We start from the raw sequence: 13,605 nt of genomic DNA on the forward strand, positions 1-13,605 counted from the left end.
ACCTCTCCTGCTAAGGAAATCCCTGAAAGTTTTAGTAAAAACAGCAAGTAGTACAACTAACACATTCCCTGCAGACTCAACCTTGATTCCTTCTGTGAAACATGTTTATTTCCCAAAGTTTCCTGATGAAAAATTCCACTGATGAAAAATTCTTCATGTTTCATAATTTTGTACTTTTCATAACTTTAAGGTCCAGCTCCACTTGGTGAATTTCTTCAGACTGAGGACACCGAACAAGCTTCCCTTTACTGGTGGAGTTTCTGGTGTCTAAGAAGGCTTGAGCGTCTGCTGAAGTTTCTCCTGCATGTGCTACAGGTATAAGGCTGCTCACCTGTGTGAGTTCTCCGGTGTTTAATAAGGTGGGAATTTTGACTGAATTTTTTTCCACATTCATGACATGTAAAGGGCTTCTCTCCAGTGTGAGTTCTTTGGTGTGTGTGGAGATTTGTATTTTGACTGAAGCTTTTCCCACACCATGAGCATTTATATGGTTTTATTCCTTGGTGTGTTGTTAAGTGCTTATTAAGATCTGAACTCCACCTAAACCTCTTATCACACTGCTGACATTTATATGGTTTCTCTTCAGTGTGAATTCTTTGGTGCTTAATAAGGTCAGAGCTAACTCTGAAGCTTTTCCCACATTCCTGGCATTTAAAAGGCTTCTCTCCTGCACGTTCTTTTTTGTGAAGATCCATAAGTTTCAGCAGCTCTTGTTTCCAGGTTGAAAGTTTCTTTTTTTTCTTCACTGGAAAATCTCGGTGCCATTTCCCCACCCTATGCATATCACCATGATTTTCTTTGCCCATTGTTTTCTGGGGGACTTTCAATCTGGCCTTTTTTGATGCTATATCTACTGGTACTTGTATTTCTAAGTCAGAAAGACATAGAGGCTGAAGATTTTCAGTGTCATTTTTGAGCTTTAGCCCTGCTGGAATAAACATAAGAAACAGCTAACCATATGACAGAGCAAGAAAGCCACAGTAATGAAGAGAAAAACTGGATGAACACTAATTTTTAAAAAAAAACAGATAAGCAGAAGTGTAAAATGTTAAGCCCTTGTAAAAGTTCCTATTAAGGCACATTTCCTTTCTTCCCATGGTGTACTTACCTGTAGGCAGCTCTCCAGAATTGTCCTTGAACTCCAGGGATCTTTGAACCCACGGCTCTTCCCCCTGCTCTAGACAGGAGATCACTTTAGGTTTGGGGAGCACAAATAATGCTGTGAAATGGAAAAACTGAGGTCAAGGATTGGTAACAATAGTCCAGTAATTCCAGACTATTTCAGGAAGAGCAAAGGATACTTTAACAGTTTGCAACACCAAATGGTTAAATGGATAGACTCATATCTGGTATCAGGTTCATAACATACTTCATTTGTGGGTGGATATACAAAGTAGAGAGTGAGAAATAAACCTAAGCTGGACCAATGAAAAGGATATAGGGCATGGGAATCCGGTGCATGATCCCCATCTTCTGCTACCAAGAATACCCCATATTCTACTAAGGTAGGACCAAACTGCAGAGGCTGTAGGAAATATACCTGGTCCTATTAAGTCTTTAGGAAGACTCATACTGGATAAGGCCAGGTCTAGAGGAGTCAATGTGAAGGTCAGTGGGCTGGGTATCATAAACACAAGTGATTCCTGTTATACTATAGCAACTTTCAATTTAGATCTCAGGTACTAGACACTGGATCAGGAAAGATTTCTACCATTCCCATAGCTCACTGGTTCACATCCAGGTGGAGGAAACAGACCAGAATTACTTAGTGGACTTTCTCTAAGTCATATTGCCAAGTATGGAAAGTATTCATCACTCAGTCATTCAATACATATGTGCTGAGTGGCTATGGTGCACCAGACACCCTCTATGTGCTAAGGATACAGTGGTGAATAAGACAAGCCCCTTGATCTCACAGAGCTTATCTTTTAGTGCAGAGTGAGACAATCTAACATTAATAAACAAGCAAATAAAATGTCAGGAAGTGATAAATGTTTTGAAGAAAACTAAAGCAGGGTGAGAGAACATTTAAGATTCTGCTTGTGAAGATATTTTAGATAAGGCTGTATGAAAAGCCTGTTTTAGAAAGTGATATCTGAGCAGAACCCTAAAATGAGAATTTTACCATGTGGCAGAAACGTGGGCCAGGCAGAGGGAAGGGGAAAGAAATGAGCACCTCAAGTCCATGAAACAGCAAGATGAGCAGTATGAACAAAGAGGCCAGAGCAAGGGCACGAGTAGTAGGACATGACAGGCTGGTGAGGAGGGGCCAGATTTTGGAGGGTCCTGAGAGCCTTGGTAAGGAATTTGGATTTATTCTGAACCTTACGAGAAGTTATTGCAAGGTTTTGAAGCAGAAAATGTCATGATCTGATCAGGTTTTTAAAAGACTCTGGCTGCCATGTAGAAAACAGACTGAGAGGGCAGGAGTGGTGGCCGTGGGTGCCAGTTAGAAAGTATTGAGGTGGACCTTGATAGAGATGTTGCTGGCTGAGACCAGGATGCTAACACAATAAGCTGAGACATGATCAGATTCAGGCTACACTGTGAAGGTGGAGCCAAGAGTGATGTATTAGACTTAGTGGGGTATTATGGCAAGCTCAAGGTAAAGGATGACTGGATGTTTCTTGCTTTGAACAAGTGGATGAGTGGGTATTCCTTTTACGGAGATGATATGGGCAAGATGTAAGGGCAAGTTTGGAGAGAAGAGGAGATCAAGAATTCCAAATAGTGTAAGGAATGTGTACTTGGAAAAAGCTCCCTGGTGATCTTTTCCCTGCCTACACCATCTAGTTGAGAACCAGTCAGCTACTAGAACAGAGACTCTCTCACAGGGGTGCATTCTCAGTACGCCAACAACAGGATAGATTAGTCCACTCCTATGTTAACGGAAGGGGAGAATCTTTACCTAGAGAGATGACAGTCTCATAGTTTTCTTGCATTACATCATTGTAGAGGGCCTTCTGAGTGGGATCCAGTAACTCCCATTCTTCCTTGGAAAAATACATGGCCACTTCTTCAAATGTCAACAAGCTCTGAAGAAGAGAATGGGCTTTAGCTCAGGACTTGCCACTACAGTAGTAGCCCAACCTTCTGAGCCATCAACTGCATGGTAAGCCAGTCACTAAAGGACTAACAGCACATGAATTTTTTTTAAGTGGGAAGGCAGAAAGGAAGTAGGCAAGGGATCAGCAAATAGCCTGGGAGGTGCCCAGTTCCTGAGGGGGATCATGTCGGTTAACACCTCTGTGCACCTGCTGGGCAGTGTGGGTCAAGGGCAGCAGGGAGAGGTAGCCCTAAGAAGCTGGAAAGCACAGCTCACCTGGGACTCAGGCAAGACGAGCTCAGGTGCCACTGTCCAATCTTTGGCATTTGTCTGCTCAGGAAAGGCTAGGATCTGGTGAGCAGGCACCGCTGTAGAAGAGTGAGAGGAAATTTCTCTCCCTTCTGTCTTTGAACATCCTAGGCTCAGTTCTGAAATATAGAAGATCCTGATCTTTCAGTAGAAATGGAACACTTTACAAGTGCTATGTGGTACCTAGAAGTGGCTATCTCATTTTAAACAAGAATCAAGCATCTACTAGCCCCTAAGATGGGTTTCCCAGTTGACTCTCTTCAGTTTTCATGAGTGAAGTCAATAAAAGGAAGTCTTGTTTTTTTCCTTACATGACATGAATTCTCCTGAGTTGGACAAAAATTAGAGGTGTTGGAAAATGTAGTACTGAGTCCAGTGTGCCAAGTAAAGGAAATACAAAGGAAGAAATGAGCTTGGTGAGTTCAAGAAACAGCAAGAAGGGTTTCCCTGGTAGCGCAGTGGTTAAGAATCCGCCTGCCAATGCAGGGGAGACGAGTTTGAGCCCTGTTATAGGAAGATCCGACATGCCATGGAGCAACTAAGCCCACGCGCCACAACTACTGAGCCTGTGCTCTACAGCCCGCGAGCCACAACTACTGAGCCCATGCGCCACAACTACTGAAGCCCGTGGGCCTAGAGCCTGGGCTCTGCAACGAGAAGCCACAGCAATGAGAAGCCCACGCACTGCAGTGAAGAGTAGTCCCCACTCACAGCAACTAGAGAAAGCCCGCATGCAGCAATGAAGACCCAACACAGCCAAAAACAAACAAATAAATTAATTTATATATTAAAAAAAAAGAAACAGCAAGAAGACCAGTGTGGCTAAAGAGGACTGAGCAGGGCAGGAATGGCAGGAGATGAGGGCAGGAAGGTGAGGAGGGGCCAGAATTTGGGGGGTCCTAGGTGCCTCTACAAGGAGTTTGGATTCATTATGAATGTGTGAAAAGTCACAGTAAGGTTTTCATGCAGAGAAGTGTCCTGATATGATCCAGTTTTTAAAAGATTCTGGCTGTGCTGTGTGGAAAACAGCCTGTGGGAGGGGAGGAATGGTGGCGGGGGGTGCCAGATAGAAAGTACTGAGGTGGACCTTGTTAGAGATGCCGCTGGCTTACACCAAGATGCTAAAGCACAGCAGGCTGAGACTTGGTTGGACTCAGGCTACACGGTGAAGGTGGAGCCAAGAGGACTAGTGATGGAGTAATACTACTGGGGTTTGATAAGATCGGTGTAAAGGATGACCAAGTTTTCTGGGCTAAAATATTGGGTGAATCGTGGTGTCCTTTGTGGAGATGGGAAAGTTAAGAGAAGAGCAATCTGGAGGGAAAGAAGGCAGATTTAGGATAAGGAATGATCATGTGCACTGGGAAAAAGCTCCCTGGTGTTCTGGATATACCTTTTCCCTGCCCACACCATCTAGTTGAGAACCAGTCAGCTACTAGAACAGAGACTCTCTCACAGGGGTGCATTCTCAGTACGCCAACAACAGGACAGATTACTCCACTCCTATGCAAAGGGAAGGGAAGAATCTTTACCTAGAGAGATGACAGTCTCATAGTTTTCTTGCATTACATCATTGTAGAGGGCCTTCTGAGTAGGATCCAGTAACTCCCATTCTTCTTGGGAAAAATACATGGCCACTTCTTCAAATGTCAACAAGCTCTAGAGAAGAAAATGGGCTTTAGCTCAGTACCTGCCACTTCAAAAGCAGCCCAACCTTCTGAGCCATCAACTGCATGGTAAGCCAGTCACAAAAGGAACTAACAGCATTTGATTTTTAAAAAGTGAGAAGGCAGAAAGGAAGGAGGCAAGGGATCAACTAACAAGTGCCCAAAATCGTGGGGAACATCTGGACTAACAGCTCTGAATACCTGCTGGGGAGCGCGGGTCAAGGGCAGCAGGGAAAGGCAGCCCTAAGAAGCTGGAAAGCACAGCTCACCTGGGACTCAGACAAGATGAGCTCAGGTGCCACTGTCCAGTCTTTGGTGTTTGTCTGCTCAGGAAAGGCTAGGATCCGGTGAGCAGACACCGCTGTGGGTGAAGGAGAGCCACAGGAAATCTCTCTCGCTTCTGTTTCTGAATATCCTAGGCTCATTTCTAAAATACAGAAGACCTTGAGTTTTTCAGTATTGATGAGACACCTTTACAAGTGTATGGTGCCCAGAAATGGCCTTCTCCTTGTTAATGAGAACCAAGTATCTACCAGCCTCTAAACAGATTCGCCAGTTTTCATAAGCAAAATTAACAAAAGGAAAAACCCTTTTAATTTTCCTCTCATGACACAAATTGTTCAGAGTTTGACAAAGCTTAAACATATTTGAAAATGACATACTCAGGGACTCCAGTATACAGTAGGAGATTTTAATCATTTATCATTTCTTTCCTGGTACACAATTTTCTTCACATTCCACCACTGACAACCGATTTCTGATTCCAATTCCTTCTGTATTTTATGAGGACAAGGTGGGCCCAACCCTCTCCACTTTTCTAAAAAACTGAGTTCCAATCGCTTCTCGGCCTTTTGGCTAAGATCAAGTGTAAAAAACTGAGTTCCCAGTGTTATTAACAGGGTTCTGTGGTTTGGAGATTTCTGTATCTTAGGCCAACCCCCACCTTCAACCACACCTGGTCTGCTCTACCATAACCTGGGGGGCATTCTAATTGCTAACGTGGCTGCATTAGTAGATCCACAGGGCAGGGCAACCAGAAAGTGCTCACGTGTTTTGGCTTAAATTACTATCACAGCTCCCAAGAGAAGGAAAGTAACATGAAGCTCCTTACCCCTCTCACATACGGGCTCAGTTTCTTTGTGGGTATTCCTGATCAGCAGCTCTTGTAGACTCTGGTGTGTATTCCAAATTTCTTCATCCTGGAACATGCCCATTTGCTGGGCCTCTGCTGGCTTCAGCTTGAAGCCTGGGGCCTCTGCTGTTTCTCCCAAGAGCACTGCCTCCTTTCCCAGCTCATGCTCTGCAACCTAGAAATAATGCCCATCCTTGTTACCATGGAACTTACTTTTCGTTTGGGAGTTGGTGGGAGAGGGAGGAAAAAGCAGAGTGCAAACTGTGGGAAGAAGGAGACGCTAAAGGAAATGTCACAAAGACTTAAAAGAGATACGAGACCACCAGTTTTCCACAAGAACTATACACAAAATATAAGAATATTGGCAGAAGAGGAAAAAAGGTGTGGTTACTGCCAGCCCTCCAAGACAGCAGCCCCCACCCTCTGCATCCAGCCCAGCTCAGACCACTAACAGGGCTGCACAGGCCACCTGTTCTCATGCTGCCTTGACAGACTTTCTCTCCCAACTTAGATTCTTGCCTTAGTGGTTTTCTGTCTTCTCTCTCAAAAGATAAAGGAATTGAATTTAAAAGGTGTCTGTCAACCAGATTTTCCACATGGCCACCAGGGAAGAGTCTCACAGAGGATTGGGATGAAACGGAGAAAAATGTGGGAGGAAAGAGCCAGGGCTCTGAGCTTCCCTGATGGTGCAGTGGTTAAGAATCCGCCTGCCAATGCAGGGGACATGGATTTGAGCCCTGGTCGAGGAAGATCCCACATGCCAGACAGCAACAAAGCCTGTGTGCCACAACTACTGAGCCTGGGCTCTAGAGCCCAAGAGCCACAACTACTGAAGCCCGCGCACCTAAAGCCCGTGCTCCGCAACAAGAGACGCCACCGCAACGAGAAGCCCGCGCACCGCAACGAAGAGTACCTCCCGCTCACCACAACTAGAGAAAGCCCACACACAGCAACGAAGACCCGATGCTGTCAAAAGTAAATTAAAAAACAAAAGAGGGTCAGGGCTCCAACCTATCCTCAAGTAATTTTGACACAAAACGTGTGCCCTCCCGGTATTCTCAGTAGGCCTGTGAAGCTAGCTGGTATGCTGCCACCTGCCCAAGGGCATGCCCTGGATCCCCGCTCACAGCACAGCCAAGGAACAACCACTGAGGGAAGGCAGTGGAGGCCCTTGTCTACGGTACAGAGGACACTATCACTCACGCTCTTTCTTCTCTCAGCTACTCTGTTGGGATTTCCAAATCTTTCTTTCCCTGTTTTCTTTCTACTTTTTCTCTTCCTGGGCAGTCTTCCTCTAGTTGTTTGGTTTCTCCTTCTTTCCTATCTTCACTCTTCTTTGGTCTCTAGGAATTCCTCCTTTTCTGGATCTGTCGCTTCCTCTCCAACTCCTTATTGCCTTTTGTTGTTTCTAAGAACTTGAGGCCCATCTCCTTCGCCGAGCCAGACTAGGCTCATTACCCTCAACACACCCTGGCTCCAAAGAGGGCAAAAAGCAACTCTCTCCCTAAGGCCAGGGAAGCCTCTCTCAGGATTTCTGAATCATATGCACTGACTATGGCTGTGGATCTGTGCTTTTACATTCTGCTTTACATGTCCTAAAGGGACAACAGAAGTTACCTATTTCACTTTATTTCTCAATTAATTGCCCCAATACATCCACCATCACCCTATTTCACTGTATACAACAGGAATCTTTCTTCTCACCCCATTCCTCGTTTGACCAGATTCCCTCTGCAAGTGTTCTACCAGGACCACAGCCTCCTCAATGCTCTGTAGATGGTGCTTCTTTATGCAGGTCTGGGTGTCCCTGGGCAGAATGGACAGGAACTGCTCTAGCACCACAAGTTCCAAGATCTGCTCTTTTGAATGAATCTCTGGCCTCAACCACCGACGGCATAATTCCAGAAGCTGGTCAACAGCCTCCCGGGGTCCAGCTGCTTCATGATAGAGGAAGCTCCGGAAGTGCTGGTGAGACCTCTCAGGACTGGGACTGTCCGTTTGGGGGGCATATTTCTTATGCTGACTGGAGCTCCCTGTCACAGGTCCCTTGGTCTCCCACAGAGTCCTGATCTGAGGGTTCAAGTACTCAGCCACCTTCAGATCTATGGTCATCATTCTTCTCGAGGAACAATTCTGCTCCTGTATTGGACACACCTCCAGCACTACCTCTGAAAACTGAGGCCCAGTCTGGTCTGGAACAAAATCAATAAAAGGATCTTCTTCCTAAGGCATTGAGGGCAGAAGAAAGTGCATGTCAGTAAGAAAGTCACATGAACTTTACTACTTGTTACTTATGAGAGAAACATGAACTTTAAAAATCAACTGCCAAAAAAACCCAAATCAACTGCCAGGCCCTTGTTTCTCTCATTTTCTTTCTATTATTCAGCTGAATACAGCACAGCTTATTAAAGACAAATGCCAATAAATCACTTTGCCTTAAAAAAAAAAAATCAGGAAAAGTTGGTGGGTGAAAAAACTAGTAACCACTGGCTCCAAGGAGTTTGGGGATTATCCAAAGATTTAATTGATGCACTTCCTATGCCATCCTCTCCGTGTAAAGGAAAGATCAAGAGAATATTCTGAGTTTCTCTTAAATTTCAACATATCGTCCTAGTCTGTCTTCAGTAAGAGGGTACAACTTCTATGACCTTTATCCTTTTGGGAAGATGGAAGCCTTCACTTCCTGGAACATTTGAGGTGCTCCTTTCCATTGTATGAAAACTGGCAGGAGAGCTGAAACAATGAGACCAGAGTAGAAGAAAAGTAAATCAGAAAAATGGAGCCTTATTCTTCTCAAAAGCAACCCCCAATTAAATAACTAGTTGCTCTACATTTGTCTTGGCATTTCTTTGGAAGACATATAAAGAGCACCATGCAGAAGGTGTATACCTGTGTATTTTTCCTTTCCTTTCCAAATTCACTTATTTATGTATGTATGTATGTATGGCTGTGTTGGGTCTTCGCTGCTGCGCGTGGGCTTTCTCTATTTGCAACGACTGGAACGGAGCATAGGCTCTAGGCGCTCCGGCTTCAGTAGCCGTGGCTCGCGGGTTCAGCAGTTGTGGCTCGCGGGCCCCAGAGCGCAGGCTCAGCATTTGTGGCCCATGGGCTTAGCTGCTCCGCCGCACATGGGATCCTCCTGAACGAGGGCTAGAACTGTGTCCCCTGCATTGGCAGGCTGATTCCCAACCACTGCGCCACAAGGTAAGTCCTATACCTGTATTTTTAATTTCTCGTTACTTGACCTAGGAAAAATTACAGCTGATCCTTGTTCACAAAATGTTTATCCAAATGTCAATTGGAAGAAAAAGGACAGCATGTTAGTTGGTCATGATTACATTCAGCTGCTACATTTCTCCAGGGCTCATTTAGACCTCTAAGCGAGGCTGAGGAGAGCCTCGTGAGGCTCACTTTCCCTGAGGTGATCCAGCAGAAAGGGCACCGAAATTCTGCCCAGGAAGCTACGGTGTTCACAAACGGCCGGCTCCCGATGCCCACCTGGCTCTGAGGAGCAGGGACACTTCCCAGGCTTTTGCATCAGAGTAAGCTGATCTGACTGAGGCTGGACCGCCCGTTTCTCCCGCAGTAACATCAGCCAGTAAAGGAAACGCCGGCGGAGGCGGGAAAGTGAACACGACCGCCCGGGCGCGCCCGCGAGCACTGTGCCTGCGGGCAGTGTCCGAGCGGGCTCCCGCCGCGCGGCCCTGGGCGCCACCCGCACAAACGTTGGAGAAAGCGGCCTCACGAGCCTGACGGCGGGCCTCGCCCCAGACAGTCCTGTCGCCCGTCTCGGAAACACCACCGGCCGCTGTGCAGCGGCCCCAAGCAGCGGCCGCAGTCTCTCGGAGGCTCCGGGGCCGGCGCCGAAGCGGAAGCCGCTTCTAGGTTACCTCGGACGGCTTGGCTTCGTGAAGGCCGCTCCCTCTTCCCGGGGCTCTACCACAAGTTGCCGCCGGCCCGGCCACCGCTATAAGGAGGACAGTTCCACGCCACGCGCCACTCAGGGGCGGGCCCCCGAGGCCCCGGGGTTTGGGAGCGCAGGCCGGGCACTCTTTAGACCCACCTGGTCCCCCCTACCCGACCTGAAATCCTCCCTGCGCTGCTAGCTACTCGCCATCCAACCGGAGGCAGAAGTGACGCGCTTCCGGGGAGGACCCGCTCAGCCCCGGCTGGGTCCGTGAGCGCTGCCGCTCCAGGCCGACCTGGGTGACCGGCCTCCTCCCGGGTTCAGCCCTGGCGGCAAGAAAGAGTTAAGGCCACCGAGTCCCCAGGCCCGCCCAGCCTAGAGGGCCCTGCGCGCGGCTTGGCGCCCTTGTGTCGCCGTCTCGCGTCCCAGCTTTGTGGGGCGCGTGCGTCCAGGGCGTTCCTGTGTCGTGTTCGGGCTGCCGGCGGAGCCTGGTGACCCAGGCCCCGCCCTGAGGGTCACCGTTCCCTTCCGTGCGCTGGGCCCCAGACCTTACCGCGGCTCAGCCGGCCGTGCCCGAGCTGCCGGCCAGGGCCCTGTCGCAGCTTCCCACAGTACGAGGTCGTTTTGTCCCGGTCAGGATCGACGGCCCCTGAGGGGTGTGTACTCATTTCTGGGCCGTGCGTGCACACACGATTCTGTTTTTTCTTGTGAGGTAGGTTTTTACTTGTGAAATAGGTTCCTTTTATAGATCTCCTTGACAGAGAATTGAGAGATAAGGAGTGACTTGATCGAGGTCACATAATTCACCAGTGGCAGGTCCTCCAGTGGAATTTAGGGCCCCTTTGTCCTGTTTTCTGCTTTTTCCACCACAGCGTGCTCCCTGGAGCATGGGAACCTTCTTTTCATCTTGTCCTATAGTGTCTGGTAGAGTTGCCTGGGTAAAGTAGGCATTCCATAAATATTTACTGAATCATATTTATAAGAATCTGAGTATTTCGGTTGTTGGCTTCCAGTATTTCCAGTTGTCATTGTTTTCATCGTGTCAGCCTATACTAGTCAAGGGATTATTTATTAAGTCTACTATGTGTAGCCAGTGTTATAGAGTAGATAGGACAGAGCCTTTGATTCAGGGGATCTGGCAAAAGAACTGAGGCAATTTCACAAATATCAGCAACACAAGGTAGGAAAGGGTAAGACATAAGCTGAACGCCGTGGGAATTACAAGGAAATGAAAGTCGATTTGGGGGTTGGGGAAAATTATAAAAATCCTGGAGGGATTTGCCCACAGCAGGGAGTGGGGCCACATTCCAGGCAGAGGGTAAGGTAAGAGCAAAGCCTTGAAAGCTTCAGAGATGAGCATGTGAGAAAATCTGTAGTACTTTTTTTTACTAAATGTAATTCGGCTACATTTAGAGAAAGAGAGAAAATAAGTTCTTGTGGATCTACTGTGGAGCGCTTGGAATAGAAGTGAAGAGATTGCATTTAATAAAGTAAATAAAGAGCATCATTTGAGGGTTTTTGAGGGAGCTTCTTTCCAGGGCAGTTCATCTGGAGCTGAGTTTAAGGTGGGAACAAAAATGGAAGACCATTACAAGGTCATTATGCTATTTTTGCTTTTAGGTAGACTGGTGTTACACTCCTCTGAGGCATAGATCTTGATCCTTTTTGAGGGGGAGAAAAGGATTAAGCAGAGGTGATAATAATAAGCATCTGACGGGAATTCCCTGGCGGTCCAGTGATTAGGGCTCTGTGCTTCCACTTCAGGGGGCACTGGTTCTGTCTGCCAGGGAACTAAGATCCCACAAGCTGCGCAGCGCAGACAAAAAAAAAAAAAAAGCATCTGCCTAAGTTGCTTGAATATATTTCAAAGCAGGTTCATTTTCTTAGAATCTCAGGTTGGGACTTAGTTTCTTCAAAAGTAACTACCGCTTCCACAACCTAAGTGTCCATCGACAGATGAATGGATAAAGAAGATGTGGCACATATATATGATGGAATATTACTCAGCCATAAAAAGGAACGAAATTGATTTATTTGTAGTGAGGTGGATGGACCTAGAGTCTGTCATACAGAGTGAAGTAAGTCAGAAAGAGAAAAATAAATACTGTATGCTAACACATATATATGGAATCTAAAAAAAAAAAAAGCAGTGGTTCTGAAGAACCTACGGGCAGGACAGTAATAAAGATGTAGACAATGGACTTGAGGACACGGGGAGGGGGAAGGGTAAGCTAGGATGAAGTGAGAGAGTGGCATGGACTTATATAAACTACAAAATGTAAAATAGATAGCTACTGGGAAGCAGCGCATAGCTCAGGGAGAAGGGAGATCAGCTTGGTGCTTTGTGATCACCTAGAGGGGTGGGATAGGGAGGGTGGGAGAGAGACACAAGAGGGAGGATATGGGGATATATGTGTATGTATAGCTGATTCACTCTGTTATAAAGCAGAAACACCATTGTAAAGCAATTATACTCCAATAAAGATGTTAAAAATAAATAAAAATAAAATAAAATTAGACTATGCAGGAATAAAGAATTATATGTGATAAAAAAAAAAAAGTAACTACTGCTTCCAGTCAGAACCAGTGGGCAGTAAATCTCTTAGCATTGAGATCCTCATCATCTGGACCAAGGCTGAGCATATAATTGGAACTTGAACTGAATAAATGGAGTTCTGCCAGCGGTGCCCCTGAATTGGCAGGCCTGATTCATAACATAGGTAGGGAGCTGGTTAGTGAACAAGGGGAGAATAAAGTGGGAAAAGAGACCCTATGAAAGGAAGAAGAGGAAACAAGGCACAAAATGGTGAATTGTGAATGAGGGTCACTGATGATTGTCATCATTTAAAGTTTGGTGCCATAGTTCCTTACCCTTGCTGTGGAGCCCACAAAAGTCCCCCAAGTCTTTCCTTTTGATTTCACCTTTCCCTGCCTGGGCACAGTTTGAGAAATAGTGAATGTCCAGCTGGAAAGCAATGAAAGCAAACACATGCAGTTTATTTTGAGATACCACACAACTGCCATAGTGGGCTGAATGGTTTTGCTGGGTGACTGGCTGCTTTAATGGTGTTGCTACTGGCTAACAAACACTTTCTTTTTCCTTTTTCCATTTATAATAGTAATTGCCTTAGTTAGAGCTGCCTCTTTTAGAAGGTTGCTTGATCCTAGCCTGTCATTGGCTCCATACCCTATTAACTGTCGTACTTTCATGATCCTCTTAGTACTCTGTAAAGCAGTTGACATTTTTTGCAACAAATGTTAGAGGAAAACTAATGGTCTGGACCCTTCTGGGTTCCTAGGTGAGAGGCTTTTGAGAATTCTGTGTAGTTGAGAAATGAATGAAAGTCACTCAGGCTCTGCCCTAAAGGAGAGGAAAAATAACTGAAATACCATTTTTCTCATTTCTCTGACATACTTTTCTTTCTTCATAGCACCTGGAATGGATAAAAGTGGCAGTTTTTGTTACTTCCCATGAGGTTGTGTATCTGGAATAAGAACCATGAAATTAATCTAGAGTAGGACATTTCTACAGACATGGAATGGC

The 13,605-nt window shown here is 46.2% G+C and overlaps 1 protein-coding gene across 2 annotated transcripts; it reads right to left on the minus strand.

Moving 5' to 3' along the window:
* Nucleotides 1–245: 245 nt before the first annotated feature.
* Nucleotides 246–8,269, minus strand: LOC136135720 (zinc finger protein 75A). Of its 2 annotated transcripts, XM_065893666.1 has the most exons (5): nt 7,859–8,269; nt 6,134–6,329; nt 3,323–3,414; nt 2,909–3,035; nt 246–925 (listed from the first exon to the last, which is right to left on the minus strand). In XM_065893666.1, the coding sequence occupies exons 1-5, from the start codon at nt 8,267–8,269 to the stop codon at nt 246–248; spliced, it is 1,506 nt and encodes a 501-aa protein (XP_065749738.1). The 2 variants fall into 2 exon arrangements, with proteins under 2 accessions (XP_065749738.1, XP_065749739.1); XM_065893667.1 differs by lacking the exons at nt 2,909–3,035; nt 3,323–3,414; nt 6,134–6,329; nt 7,859–8,269 and adding exons at nt 1,109–1,219; nt 4,888–4,987.
* Nucleotides 8,270–13,605: the final 5,336 nt, after the last annotated feature.

Source organism: Phocoena phocoena, chromosome 15 (assembly GCF_963924675.1).
Source record: "Phocoena phocoena chromosome 15, mPhoPho1.1, whole genome shotgun sequence".
NCBI lineage: Eukaryota > Metazoa > Chordata > Mammalia > Artiodactyla > Phocoenidae > Phocoena > Phocoena phocoena.

Excerpts from the sequence above, each read along its gene's own strand:
- LOC136135720 (XM_065893666.1), bottom strand. The coding sequence starts at position 8,269 with ATGATGACCATAGATCTGAAGGTGGCTGAGTACTTGAACCCTCAGATC. Across the intron at positions 3,036-3,322 it reads TCGTCTTGCCTGAGTCCCAG|AGCTTGTTGACATTTGAAGA; the intron begins GTGAGCTGTGCT and ends TCTCTTCTTCAG. Across the intron at positions 926-2,908 it reads TGAGACTGTCATCTCTCTAG|GGCTAAAGCTCAAAAATGAC; the intron begins GTAAAGATTCTC and ends TTATTCCAGCAG.